At 49.6% G+C, this 15,079-nt stretch overlaps 1 protein-coding gene across 3 annotated transcripts in view; it reads right to left on the reverse strand.

Annotated features, from left to right (window-relative positions):
- Window positions 1–15,079, reverse strand: part of ERCC1 (ERCC excision repair 1, endonuclease non-catalytic subunit) — a 45,147-nt gene that overhangs the window by 1,776 nt on the left and 28,292 nt on the right. For 2 of the 3 annotated variants that reach the window (XM_082607478.1, XM_082607480.1), the window contains exons 2-9: window positions 14,607–14,921; window positions 14,020–14,131; window positions 12,578–12,793; window positions 9,052–9,155; window positions 7,992–8,091; window positions 6,936–7,012; window positions 2,945–3,025; window positions 430–529 (exon numbers count right to left, since the gene is read on the reverse strand). In XM_082607478.1, coding sequence (XP_082463604.1) covers window positions 430–529; window positions 2,945–3,025; window positions 6,936–7,012; window positions 7,992–8,091; window positions 9,052–9,155; window positions 12,578–12,793; window positions 14,020–14,131; window positions 14,607–14,921 — 1,105 coding nt within the window. The remainder of the gene's footprint in view (window positions 1–429; window positions 530–2,944; window positions 3,026–6,935; window positions 7,013–7,991; window positions 8,092–9,051; window positions 9,156–12,577; window positions 12,794–14,019; window positions 14,132–14,606; window positions 14,922–15,079) is intronic. The other variant, XM_082607479.1, reaches the window with a different exon arrangement.

The following is a 15,079-nucleotide window of genomic DNA, read 5'->3' on the forward strand; positions in this document are numbered from 1 at the left end:
GGCTGGGACTGAGGGAGCCCAGCGGGGGGCCCTTGACCTGGCCTGGGGATCCGGGAGGACTTCCTGGAGAAGGAAGCATTGGGGCTGAGATGGGGGAAAGATGGGATTAGGCAGCTAATCAACGCAGAGGGAACAGGCACAGAGAAGCGACAGAATGCGGGGGCAGGGGGCAGACGGGGCTGCCGGGTCAAATAGGCAAGGCCTTGGAGAGCATGGTGAGGGCACTGGGGAGCCATGGGAGGGTTTTGAGCAGGAAAGGGCAAGATCAGGTTTGTGCTTAGGAAGACCCCTCTCGCTGTTTGGGCTGGAGAAGGGAAGCTGAGGGTGGGGTCGGGGGAGGGAGAGGTATGACTCGAGATCAGAACTGCAGCTCAAACCCCCAAGGAGGAGCTGGGGGGAGGCCCAGGCAGGGAGGTGAGGTGGCCTCACCCGGGAGACGAAGTCCTGCTCCAGCTTTTCCATCAGGAGGTCCGCCGGCTTCTGCTCGTAAGCCTTGTATGTCTCCAGGTACCGCCCGGCCTCCTCAGGGCTGGGGTGAGAGACATTCGGGTCAGGGGAAGGAGGGGTCATGTTTTAGATTAATTTCATTTGCTGACTCCAAGAATTCCAAACTCTAATGTATAGAGGAATGAATGTTCTCAACCTCCCCCAAAATGTCCCCTGGCGGTAACCCTTGCTTGGTGGGTGCATCTTAACACATCTTTTCTGACTAAGGGCCAGAGGTTGGGAGCCTGGCCAGTTAGGTTCAGGCCCCACTTCCCACCTGAGTTACCCTGGGCCAATGGTTTTCATCTCTCTGGGCCTCAGTCTCCTCATCTGTAAAGTGGGGGACAATTGACAATTAAGCTGACAATTAAACGAGTCCACGCTAAGTGCCACGCCTGGCACTTAGAAGTCTATTTAAGAAATGTTAGCTCTTCTGAGAGGGAGGTCGGTGCACAGAGTTTGGCCAGGTTCGAGAGAGAGAAAAAACAAAAATACCATTTTCCCAACCACAGGAAGACAACCTCATGAAGCAGTCAGCTCCCACTACCAAGAAAAATGGAGCTTTGAAGGTTTTTCATGTAGCGCACCTTCAAAAGGAAAAAGCTCCGGACCCTGACTGCTGAATCTCTTACCACAACTAACCCAACTTCACAGTGGCCATTCATTTTCCCATTAGGCACTGGGGTTTTTTTGACACGTAATTAACTGTTTCAAAGGTAGTTGAAACAACTAAATCATTAAAAGGGACTGTCTGTGTGTGGAATAAAGGAACAGGAAAAAGCTGATTTTTTTTTCTCTTTGGAACTTGATATTGAGTTGAGTGGAAATTATTTGTCTTGAGGCATTTTCTTAGCCTTCAAAGTCTAGCTAGTGAGCAATGTTTGTTGATTAAATGTTGATTTATATTTTTGAAAGAAACACTCATTTTTCTAATTCTGTGTTTTTTGCATGGGCTTTGTTGCTTTCCTCTCACTGCAGCAGGGATTATTATTGTTATTGTTTTTTTGGGTTTTTTGTTTGTTGGTTTTTTTGCGGTACGTGGGCCTCTCACTGTTGTGGCCTCTCCCGTTGCGGAGCACAGGCTCCGGACGCACAGGCTCAGCGGCCATGGCTCACGGGCCCAGCCGCTCTGCGGCATGTGGGATCCTTCCTGGACCGGGGCACGAACCTGCGTCCCCTGCATCTGCAGGAGGACTCTCAACTACTGCGCCATCAGGGAAGCCCTGTTATTGTTATTAATCATTTGTTCAGAACACACAAGTTAGCATGCTGTAGCCGCTTCCTTGCCTTCACTTTTGCTCCACAGTACAACCAGGACGTCCTTCCACATCTGCAGACGGAGGTCGATCTCATTTACTTAATGGGTCCAAAACATTCCCTAGTTTGGATGTAAAGACATGGGAAATATTCCCTGTGTGGGGTCCCAGCTGCATTCCAGGTACTGTCCAAAGCGCTTTATGTTCAGAAGCTCTCCTGAGAGATCCTGTAAGGCAGTTATTTTCAATCCATTACGCGGAGTGGGAAAGAGACCAGCGTTGCCCAAGATCACACGGCTGGCGAGGAGGAGAGACAGCTCCTTCAGTGGGTCTGTCTCACCTGGCTGGGCTCTCTGTACTCCACTGTGCTACTTCCCACAGCAAAAAGAGCAATTTTTATACTTGCTTTTGTTTTAATGTTCAATTAATACATAAATACATTTTTCCAAATAGTCAAACAGTATAGAGGTAACACACCCCCAGGGAGGGCACAGAATTACAAATACATTTACCCTTTGGCCTAAATACCCATTCCTGGGGTACAGGGCAGTAGTAGGAGTGTTGCTGGTACCAGCAAAAGCTTGGAAATCCACCCAAGCGTGCACCATTAGGGGGCTACAGAGCTGGTCCATCTACATGGTAGAATATTATACAGCTGAAAATGAAAATACTATATAGCTGAAACAGCAAATGAATTACCAAGATATGAAAAGACATAGAGGAACCTTAAAAGCCTATTGCTAGGACTTCCCTGGTGGCGCAGTGGTTAAGAATCCGCCTGCCAGGGCTTCCCTGGTGGCGCAGTGGTTGAGAGTCCACCTGCCGATGCAGGGGACGTGGGTTCGTGCCCCGGTCCGGGAAGATCCCACATGCCGCGGAGCGGCTGAGCCCGTGAGCCATGGCCGCTGAGCCTGTGCGTCCGGAGCCTGTGCTCCGCAACGGGAGAGGCCACAACAGTGAGGGGCCCGCGTACCACAAAAAAAAAAAAAAAAGAATCCGCCTGCCAATGCAGGGGACGCGGGTTTGATCCCTGGTCCGGGAAGATCCCACATGCCACGGAGCAACTAAGCCCGTGCACCACAACTACTGAGCCTGCACTCTAGAGCCCGTGAGCCACAACTACTGAAGCCCGTGCTCCACAACAAGAGAAGCCACCGCAATGAGAAGCCCACGCACCGCAACGAAGAGTAGCCCCCACTTGCCGCAAGTAGAGAAAGTCCGTGTGCAGCAACGAAGATCCAACGAAGCCAAAAAGGCACAGAGCTCCGAACCCTTGTAAATTCCTAAGCGATAAGAACAGCAGGAGCATCTTTTGTTCCTCTGAGGTAACTCTGGATGGCTCCTGGATGGGGGCTGGGAGCCAGGAAGTCCAAGCCAGGATTAGAAGCTTGGAATTTTCAGCCCCACCCCCGATCCTCCAGAGGGGAGAGGGGCTGGAAATGGAGTTAATAAGTGATCATGCCTATGTGAGAAGCCTCCATAAAATCCCAACACGAGTACCGGGGTTTGGGGAGCTTCCAGGCTGGCGAACACATCCACACCGGGAGGGTGACATACCCCAGCTCCACAGGAGCAGAAGCTCCTGCGCTCAGGCCCCTCCCAGACCTTGCCCTATGTACCTCTTCATCCGTGTCCTTTATCATATCCTTTAATGAACTGGTAAGCAGAAGTAAGTGTTTCCCTGAGTTCTGTGAGCTGCGCTAGCAAAATAATCAAACCTGAGGAAGGGGTCATTGGAGGTCCTGACCTATAGCCGGCTGGTCAGAGCACAGGGGATTACCTGGGCTTGCGACTGGCGCCTGCAGTGTGTGTGCGATGGGGCGGCGCTGAGAGCCCTTAACCTGTGGGATCTGACGGTATCTCCAGGTAGACAGTGTCAGAACTGAGCTAAACTGTAGGACACCCAGCTGGCAGAGAACTGCTCGGTGTGGAGAAAATCTTCCACATATTTGGTGGCCAGCAGTGAAGGGCTTTGTGTGAGGAGTAAAGGAGACGCACAGGATGAAGAACTGGGTTTTCCAAACACACAAGGAGAACTGTGGATTTTTCTATTTCAGCTACATACTGTATGATTCCAACTATATGACATTCTAGAAAAGGCAAAGCTACGGAGACGGTAAAAAGGTCAGAGGTTGCCAGGGGTTGGGGGAAGAAAGGGATGAAAAGGGGGAGCACAGAGGGCCTTTCAAGGCAGTGAAATTATTCTGTAGAATAGTAATTATGGACACATCACACCCATAGCCTGTAAACACAAAGAGAGAAGCCTAATGTAAACTGTGACTTTAGTTAATAATGGTATCTCAATATTAGTTCATCAGTTGTAACAAATGTACCGCACTCATTAATACAAGATATAAGTAATTGCAGAAACTGTGCGGGGGGAGAGGGGGTATGTGGGAACTCTCTGTACTTTCCCATCAATTTTTCTATAAACTTAAAATTTCTCTAAAAAAAAGTCTATTAATTTTTTTATGTGGACACTATATGAGAATACTACACGGCTATAAAAACGAATGAGGCTGCTCTCTACACTGATATAGAAAAGACCTCCAGATAATGACATGACCACACAAGGCACAGAACAGTATATATAGTAGGCTTACTTCTGTCTAAGAAAGAAAATTAAGATGTTTTCACACATGTTTGCGTTTTATAGAAACGTTGGAAGGACATAAAGAAACCAACAATAATGGTGACCTGTAAGGGTGAGGGGAGTAGAGTGGGAGGGAAGGCACAGAAGAGAGAGACTTTTAAGGGCATATACTACCATGTACACATATACTACCATTTACGTATATACTACCATTACACATATACTACCATTTACACATATACTACCATTACACATATACTACCATTTACACATATACTACCATTACACATATACTACCATTTACGCATATACTACCATTTACGCATATACTACCATTACACATATACTACCATTTACACATATACTACCATTTACGTATATACTACCATTACACATATACTACCACTTACGCATATACTACCATTACACATATACTACCATTTACACATACATATACTACCATTTACACATACATATACTACCATTTACGCATATACTACCATTACACATATACTACCATTACACATATACTACCATTTACGCATATACTACCATTTACACATACATATACTACTACCATTACACATATACTACCATTTACGCATATACTACCATTACACATATACTACCATTACACATATACTACCATTTACGCATATACTACCATTTACGTATATACTGGGTACACATATACAGTATCTGAAAGCAGTATAAAAACGGTATATATACATATTATATATGTAGTTCAAAAATCAGAAGTGATTATATATCTTAATATATATACTTATATGATATAGGTATATATTATATATACTTATAAAATATATTATACTTATATATTACTTATGTATATGCTCATATATACTTACATACACTTATAATATTTATATACTTACATTTTATAATACTTATACATACTTATGTAATATATATATATATAGTATATATATAATCACCTCTGTTTTTTTAACTACATGAATATGCTACCTATTCTTTAACAAAAGAAACGAACCATTACATGTTCAGAAGAAAAGAGAAGGGCAGAGGACAGACGTCTCCCTCCCCTCAGGACCTCGCCTTGTGCCATTCCCAAGGTTCAACACTGTTCACAGCTTGGATGCCTTGGAGCCCCTTCAGTTTATTCACATCTGTATCTGTTCATAAACATGGCTCATTTTCCTTCCTTTTATACATAAATTAAAATACCATGCTGTTTGGTCCTTCAGCTTACTGCACGGATGGTGCCAGGAAGGCCCACGCCACTGTGGATTTGCACACCCAAGGAGGGATGATCGAAGGGGAGATATTCCTAGTGGGGGAATTTCTGCGTTGAAGAGTATGTCTATTTTCTGTTTTAATAGCCAATCATGTCTCCTGCCAACCAAAGATGCAGGTGCCCCTTTCATATTATCCATCTGACGTTTTCACCAAATTAATGGGTGAAAAATTACACCTCATTCTTTGAAAATTTACTTTTCCTGATAAGCTGTGTGGTTAATAGTTTTTTCATGTGTTCTTGGCAACCTGCGTTAGACTTTTCAAAATTGGGCTATCTTTTTCTTACTGAATTGTAAGAGGCTCTTTATAAATATATATATTTGTATATATATATGTATATGTATATATACACATACACGTAAATATGTAATAAATGTTTAAATACATTCCTATGAATATAAACATTTATATATATTTGAACTGTATAAATATAAAATTTATATATACATATATAAATTAGGGATCATAAGTCTTTGTTTTAAATATATATAACAAGTATTTTCTCTTAGTTTGTCACTTGTCTTTTTTTTTTTTTTTTGTGGTACGCGGGCCTCTCACTGTTGTGGCCTCTCCTGTTGCGGAGCACAGGCTCCGGACGCACAGGCTCAGCGGCCATGGCTCACGGGCCCAGCCACTCCGTGGCATGTGGGATCTTCCCGGACCGGGGCACGAACCCACGTCCCCTACGTCGGCAGGTGGACTCTCAACCACTGCGCCATCAGGGAAGCCCCTGTCACTTGTCTTTTAACTTTGTTCACAGTATCTCTTACCATCTGGAAGTTTTAAATTTTTAATTTACTCAAATTGGGTAACCTTTTCCTTTATAGTGTGTAGGTTTTGGGTCTTGTTTTGGAAGACTTTCCCTACCACAGGATCGTAATAAATATATATATATTTTATAAGATTTCTTTGAATACTTTTACTGTAGTTTTGCTTTTTGTGTCTATAATTATCAAGATTTCTTTCTGATTATGGTGTGAGGAAGGGATGTCTTCTTTTCCCTATTGGAGAGCCAATCAAAATGGTCTTTAGAAACCTAGACTTGAAATTAATTATTCAGCCAGATTTTACGTCTAACTCATAAGTGCCTAGTATGGTCCTGGGATTTGATGTACGTCACCTGCTTTTGTGCCTACAACCCTATAAGAAAGATATTAAGACCCTACTTTACAGATAAAGAAATTGAAGCCCAGAGAGGCAGTGCCTGGACCAGACTCACACAGGGAGTTCACGGGAGGAAGAAGGGCTGGGAAGATTTGGGGGCAGAAAGGGCAATAACTCTCAGGATAGAGCCTGACCTGGGAGGGGAGCCTCCATCTCACCTCCAGGCAAGGATCAGGGTGCAGTCGGCCAGGATGCACATCTTAGCCAGTTCCTTGAGGGCCTGCTGAGGATCTTTCTGAGTAGAGAAGAAAATTAGAATGAGGGATCTGGGAGAAAGCAAAGAATTATAGTCTTGGAAGCAGAGCAGCTTAGGATGCCAAGAGCCTTTCACTCAACTGACACTCCCTCATCTCCAACTGGGTGCCCAGCCTGTGAAGGACCCAGCAGTGACCGGGACAACCCTGGCTGTGCCTTCCCGAGACTCACAGTCTGATGAGGGGGACAGACAGTCCCCAGTCAGTGATGACTCAAGAGTGGCCAGCACTGGGGTGGGAGAGCCAGAGGAGCATCTGTCCTACCTGGGGGATTAGGGACAGCTTCCTAGAGGAAGGATATCTGAGCTGGGACCTGAAGGAGGATGAGGAGTGAGAGCAACAGAGAGCAGAAAAGGGAATTCCAGGCACAGGGAACAGCATGTGCAAAGGAAGGGAGGGGAAAAAATACAATTCACCACTATTGAATGGAGGCTGTGAAATGAAAGGGTGATCACGTGGAAGCTTAGAGATGAACCAGGAGAGTTGGGCAGGGATCAGGTGACACTGGGCCTCGCGGGCCATGGAGGGCACTGGGAGACCACGGAAGGGTTGGGATATCAGATCTGTGTGCCAGAAGACCCCTCTGACTACTGCAGGGTCGAAGCTGGAGGCCACAAGACAAGAGAAGAGGCTGGGGCAGGGACCCAGGCAAGAGGGGAAAGGGCCTGGATCAGGGCCCAGCTGTGAGGATAGAATGAAACAGGTTCAAGAAGTATTGAAGTGGCAGAGGGCGGGGCCTGGTTGAAGGGGGCGTGGGGAAGGAGGAGACGGGTAATCTGACCCTCCACCTCCTTGCTAACACAGCTGTCCATCTCAGATGTGAGAAATTCCCCACTGGGGTTCCAACTTGCATTTCTCCTTGGAAGAGATTCAACAGTCCACCAGGCAACCGGGAGGCCCAAGGCTCCCCATTTCACAGATGGGGACAGTGAGGCCCATGGAGGAGTGACCCCTGCTTACCACATCCACCTGGACGAGCAGGACCCGCAGGGCGAAGCTCTTCCCCAGGCTCTGCAGCCGCCCATGGATGTAGTCTGGGTGGAGGCTGTGGTAACGGAGGCTGGGGGGGCAGGAGAGGGAGGGTTGGAAGGTCTCCAGCTAAGAGACCCCAGAAGCCCTTCTCCCCTCTTGCTGGAAGGCAGAGGGCTTGGGGAGCACAGGCAGATCTGAGGCTCAGAGAGGTTAAGTGACTTGCTCAAGGTCACCCTTCAAGAAAGGGGCACGGGGGGACTGGCAGTGAGGGATGCCTGGCTCTGACTCCCTGGAAGGGTGGACCCCCGGATTCTTCACCGAGGAAGAGAAGGACTTTAGGTTTCAGGTGGAGACCAGGAAACCCTAGAGTGTATACCGGGGTCAGGGTGTGTGCTGTACAGCTGGTCTTGGGAAGCAGGGCCCATCCCTGGGACTGCCTGCTTTGACCTCAGAGGGCACTGGCATGGACAGGGTGGGGTGACTTTGCCACCCAGGAACAAAGGGACATCTCTGCTCAGCAGCCACCAGCTCTCATACCCTGCAGGGAGGACAGGAACTTAGAAGTTTCACTTCCCCTGTCTTGAGAGGGGCCCCCAGGAGTGGAGGGAAACTTATTTATCTGTGGCGACGGTTACAGAAATCCTGGCTCCAGTCCTGGTGTCCAGGACATGAGTCCCCCTCCTCCCTCAGCCCCAGAGTCCAGGCGCCCGGCCCCTCCTCCCTCAGACCTAAGATCCAGACCCCTGGCCCCTCCTCCCTCAGACCCAGGATCCAGACCCCCGGCCCCTCCCCCCTGAGACGCAGGATCCAGACCCCCGGCCCTTCCCCGCTGAGACCCAGGATCCAGACCCCTGGCCCCTCCTCCCTCAGACCCAGAGTCCAGGGCCCAGCTCTTGCTTCAGACACCTCTAAGCCAACATCTCTGCCTCCCATACAGGGTCACACCTAGGCCCGGGCCGTGCCCAGAGGTCTCCCATACAATGGCCGAGAACACCCAGAGCACAACCCTCCCAGGCCATCTTGAGGGTGGGTGGCCCCCAGAGCTCACCTGAGGAAGAGGGCACAGGTGCTCTGGCCCAGCACGTAATCGGGAAGCACATCGCCAAACTCCCAGGGCACGTTGCGCACAAACCTCAGCACAGGGTTGCCCCTCTGGGGGGAGGGAGAACGGAAGCCATTGGCAGGGTGACCCTGGGACCACCGCCACCCCAGGGCCCCTCCCCCCACCCCCTGCTTTGCACCTGGGGCTTCTCCAGTTCTGCTCTCCTCCTCCTCCTCAGCCTGGAATATTCTTGGTACTGGGGCTCTGACCCAGGCCCCTCCTCCCTGGCCCTAGGCCTTAACTAAAGGGTCCCTGGGTCTCTCTCCAGCTCAGCCCTCTCCCCAGCCCCAGCTCGTGTGTCCTGTGCTCCACTGGACACCTGTCCCCAGGTATCTACCTCACTGCGCTCGGCACTGGCCTCCACACCTGCTTCCCCTCCCAGCCCCAACTCAGGGATGGCCCCACCATCCAGAGACCCAGGCCTTGTCCTACACGCTTCCCTCCCCCCCTCATCCACCAGGTGGGACATCTACCTTCTAAGCATCCCCCGTGAATTCCTTCCCCTCCACTGCCATGGCCTCCACCCCACCTCCTCCTGGTCTCCTGCCCCAGTGGTGTCCCCTTCTGGCCACCCTCCAAACAGGAGCCAGACGGCTCTTCCTAAAGTACAAAGCTGCCCCTCTCCAGCTCTAAGCCCTGCCATGGCTTCCCACTGCCTTCAGGAGGAAGCTCCTCACCGTGGCCTGTGACCCTCCACAGGGTCAGAGCCCCGAAAGCCTGGTATCTGCCCAGCAGACTCCTCTCTCTAAACACCCCTCACAGACTTTCCTGGTGGCACGGTGGTTAAGAATCCACCTACCAATACAGGGGACACGGGCTGGATCCCTGGTCCGGGAAGATCCCACAAGCCGCGGTGCAACTAAGCCCGCGAGCCACAACTACTTAAGCCCATGTGCCACAACTACTGAAGCCCACGCGCCTAGAGCCCGTATTCTGCAACAAGAGATGTCACTGCAATGAGAAGCCCGCGCACCGTGACAAAGAGTAGCCCCCGCTCACCGCAGCTAGAGAAAGCCCACGCGCAGCAATGAAGACCCAACGCAGCCAAAAGAAATAAATAAACCCCCGCCTCATGCTCTAACCTGTAGCCCAAGATCAAAATACTTTGAGCAAGTCAAGCTGTAATCTATTCAGGTATCTGAGTGCCTACTGTGTGCCTAAGTGTTGGGGATACAGCCGTGACCAAGAGGACATAGATCCCTGCCCTCGTGGGGGACACAGACATTAAACAAAAGCATCTCAGGGACAAACATGTAATTACCAAGTGAGGTGGAATTCAGCTCTAATAAGGATGTGGTATCTGCTCTCGGGGTGGACTGTGGAGTGGTCAGAGTAGCTGGGGTGGGAAGGGTCTGCAGGGGTCCCAAGTCCCACAGGCTCTGGGCCATCTGAACCTGAGCCACTGGGAGCCATGGAAGGGCTTTGGGCAAGGGAGGGGCGGGATCCAGTTTTATTTATTTTTTTAAATTGAAGCACAGTTGATTTACAATGTCATGTTAATTTCTGCTGTACAGCAAAGTGATTCACTTATACATATATATATATACATTTTAAAATATTCTTTTCCATCATGGTTTATCACAGTATATTGTATATAATTTCCTGTGCTATACAGTAGGACCTTGTTGTTTATCCCAATTTTAATTTTTAAAGAAGTATTTTGTCCACTTCACACCCATTAGAATGACTGAAATCCAAAAGACAGACAATGACAAGTGGTAACGATATGGTGAGAATGGAACCTTCATCCACTGCTGGTGGGAATGTAAAATGATGCAGCCTTTTAGAAGACAGTTTGGGGGTGCCTGAGAAAGTTAAACATACAGTTACCATACGACCCAGCAAATCCACTCCTAGATAAATACCCAAGAGAACTGGAAACATATGTTAACAGCAGCACACAAATGTTCACAGCAGCATTTTCATAATAATTGAAAAATATGAACAACCCAAACGTCCATCAATGGATGAATGGATAAACAAAAAGTGGCGTATCCATGCAATGGAATACTATTTAGCAACAAAATGGAATGAAGTACTAATTCATGCTACAACATGGATGAACGCTGAGAGCATTATGCTAAGTGAAAAAAACTAGTCATCATTTGCTAGACATTTGGGTTGTTTCCACTTTTTGGCTATTGTGAATAACGCTGTTGTGAACATTTGTGTACTAGATTTTGTGTGGATGTAAGACAGTGGTCCCTCAGGATCCACAGAGGATTGGTCCCAGGACCCCCGGATATCAAAATCCACAGATGACGTCGTACAGTTGGCCCTCCGTGTCTGTGGGTTTTGTATCCATGGTTGCAGAAGGTTGACCATATTTTCATTTCTCTTGCATATATACCTAGAGGTGGAACTGCAAGGTCATATGTTTAAATGTCTATGTTTAAAACTCTATGTTTAAATGCCTGAGGAACTGCCAGGCAGTTTTCCAAAGTGGCTGCACCATTTTACATTCCCACCAGCAGTGTATGAGGGTTCCAACTCCTCCACACTCTCCTCACCCTTGTTATTGTCTATCCTTTTGATTCTATGAAGTGGTATCTCATTGTGGTTTTGGTTTGCATTTCCCTGATGGCTAACAATTTTGAGCATATTTCATGTTCTTGAGCCCCATTATTATCTCTGTATACTGCTGCTCTCTCCTTCCAGAATGCCAGCCCCGTCAACGGCAGAGACTTTATCTGCAATCTCCAGAGCTTAGAACTGCACCAGGTAACCTCTGAAGATATTTATGGATTGTAAGTGGGTGAACCCCCATTTTCAAGGCTCAGAGGGGTTAAGTCACCCAAGATGATGCCCAAGATGACACAGCTACTGTGTGGCAGAGTGGATTCAAACTTGGGCCTGTGTTCAACTGTTTTTGAATAAATGGACAAACCTGGGGACAGGAAATGTAGCTTCATGAACACAATCATGCCCCCAACCATAAGAGTTGGGGTGCTATGGACTGAATGTCTGTGTCTCCCCAAAATTCATAGGTTGAAATACTACCCCCAATGTGATGATATTAGGAGGCGAAGGGAGGTGATTAGGTCATGAGGGTGGAGCCCTCATGAATGGGATTAGTGGCCCTTATAAAAGAGACCCCAGAGAGCTCCCTCACCCTTTCCTAGGCTGTGAGGACACAGTGAGAAGATGGCTGTCTCTGAACCAGGAAGCGGGTCCTCACTAGACACCGAATCTACCAGCGCCTTGATCTTGGACTTCTCAGCCTCCAGAACTGTGAGAAATAAATGTTCGTTGTTCAGACCACCAGTCTATGGTATTTTTGTTACAGAAGCCTGAACAGACTAAGACATGGGGCATACTCAACCCACACAAGCTAGTTGAATGGATGAATGGTGCTATTGAGAGCACAATGGCTAGAACTCAGAACTCCTTCCTTGTCCACTAGAAAGCTCTCCCTATAACCACGTTTCCCACCAGAAACCCCAAAGCCCCACTTCTCCAGCCCCCTCCTCACCTGCCGGGGGCTCACAATGATGCTGTTGGATTTTGCTCCTGGTTTGGGGGCCTGGTTGGGGGTCTCTCCTGCCAGGGGTTCTGGCCCTATGGGGCGTGTGGCTCCAGACCCTCCTGGAGGTCCTGAGATGGCGTACTCGGCGTAGGTCTGAGGAGCCGGCTGGGGTGAGGTCTCCACAGTGAGCAGGCTCCGTGTGGATTTGAATAAGGGCTTGGCCTGTGGGGAGAGGTGTGAGAGGGCATACAAAATCTGAATCTAGCCACTTCTCCCCACCTCCTCGGCCTCTACCCTGGTCCCAACCACCATCTTCTCTCCCTTGGGCCACTGCAGTCACCTCCTCACCAGTTCCCTGCCTCTGCCCTTACCTCCCACAGTCTGCTCCCCACACTGAGTCATATCATGTTCCTCTTCTGCTCAGAGCCCTTAGGTGGTTCCTACTCAGAGTAAAAGCCAAAGCTGTCACCTCAGTCCTCGAGCCTCGTAAAGATCTGCCCCTGCCCCCTTGCCTCAAGGACCTCACCTTCTACGTCTTCCGCCTGGCTTTCTCTACTCCAGCCCCACTGGCCTTCCTGCTGCCCTAAAACTTATCAGATTCTCTCTGACCTCAGGGCCTTTGCACTGGCTGTTCCCTTACCCCCTGATGTTGCATAGCTCGCTCACTCCTTTCACATTTTGGCAAAGGCATCATCTCCTCCAAGAGGCCCTCCTTTGACTGTTCTATCTAAGGTAGCTCTTCTCCCCCATCACACCCTCTATCCTTAGCCTACTTTCTTTTTCTTCATAGCACATAGGTGGCAGCCACTACTTAGCACCAGGCAATTGTGTTCCTGTAGGATTGAGATCTCTGTGTTGCCAGCTCCTTTATTTACCAAAAGATGTCAAAAGTGCAGATTTTTAAAAATTGCCAAACCTTCCAATTCTCAACTATTAGCAATAAATTCATTCCTTGCAGAACCAGGGTTCTGGCCACATAAAACGTATCTCAGGACTACTTCCTGGCTGCCAGTTTGCAGCCTCTGCCTTAGCCCTCCTAACCATGACATTTTACTTTTTACAGGAAACTGATACTTGCAGAAGGTAAAAGACTGTCTTTTCGGGCTTCCCTGGTGGCGCAGTGGTTGAGAGTCCGCCTGCCGATGCAGGGGACACGGGTTCGTGCCCCGGTCCGGGAAGATCCCACATGCCGCGGAGCAGCTAGGCCCGTGAGCCATGGCCGCTGAGCCTGTGCGTCCGGAGCCTGTGCTCCGCAACGGGAGAGGCCACAACAGTGAGAAGCCCACGTACCACAAAAAAAAAAAAAAAAAAAAAAAGACTGTCTTCTCAAAGTGACCCAGGCCCCAACATTTCCTAACCCACAATGTGGTCCCACAGGCCTTTCCTGTCCCCCTTCCTCCCAACCACCCCCCAAGCCTCCCAGCAGTCCCCCCATCTCCTAGTCCTACCCCGGGAGGAGGGACCTCATCCTCGTCCACTGGAACGAGGAATTTCTTCCTTGTCGGTGGGCCAGCGGGCTTCTGCACTCTCTCTTCGTCCATCGCAAGGTCCTTCTGGGGCCTGAAAATGAAGCCGTGGCGTCGGGAGCGAGCGAAGCATCGACATTCCCCAGAAGGAACCCCCAGACACAGCCGTACCCCCACAAAAATTCCAGGGCTCCATCGCGTCCAGGTCCAGACACCCAGGGCCCCAGGTTCTATAAGGCCCCGCCCCATCGAGCCTCCACCTGCGGCTCGCCCCGCCCCTTACCGGGACACACTTTCCTTTCGCCACACCCTTCAGGGTCCCAGCTTTCTATTCTCCCCGCCCTCACTGTTCCCCGCCTTCCGTTTGCCAGGCCAGACCACTGTCCCCAACCCTCCGTCCACCCCACCCCCAAGGCTCGCACCAGGATGCCTTCCCCTCGCTCCACCTTCTCAAACTCTCAGACATTGTAACGATTGATTGGCTTCTGCATCTGCCAATCGCCACCGGCGGTCTCAACCCCACGCCCTTCTCAACCCAGCCCCGCGGTCTCAGCGCCCCGAGAACTCACCTCCTCGCCCCCGGGCCGCGAAGGAAAGACGGGAGAGAGATCGAGGCGTCCCCACCGCCGGCGCGGCCAGCGTAGCCCCAGGCTGGTCGCACTTCCTGCCTCTCTAGCCCTCCAGCCCGCTCCCGACGTTCCCCAAAGGCGTAGAGCATCGAGAGAGGCGGTTCCTCGCGCAGCTCTCTATGGTTCTGGAGGACTGCAGAGGTTTGGGTTTGGAGAGAGCTGTCCGCCTCTGGCCCTGAGCGTCTCCGGTTGCCAAGCAGTTTGATTTCAGTGCCCTTATTGAGCTCCTCTTGTGTGCCTGGGCTCTGGGCAGGGCTTAGTGGAGAAGAGATGGCGGGTAATCAAACTAGGTTCCTTCTCTCAGTACAGACTTGGGTTTGAATTCCAGCTCTGTCATTGACTTAGCCTCAGTTTCCCCATTCACTCATTCTCTTATTCCACATACATTGCCCCAGATAACGATAGCCCCGCTC

The sequence above is a fragment of the Mesoplodon mirus genome, assembly GCF_964341445.2.
Source record: "Mesoplodon mirus genome assembly, chromosome: 19".
In the NCBI taxonomy this organism is placed as follows: Eukaryota; Metazoa; Chordata; class Mammalia; order Artiodactyla; family Ziphiidae; genus Mesoplodon; species Mesoplodon mirus.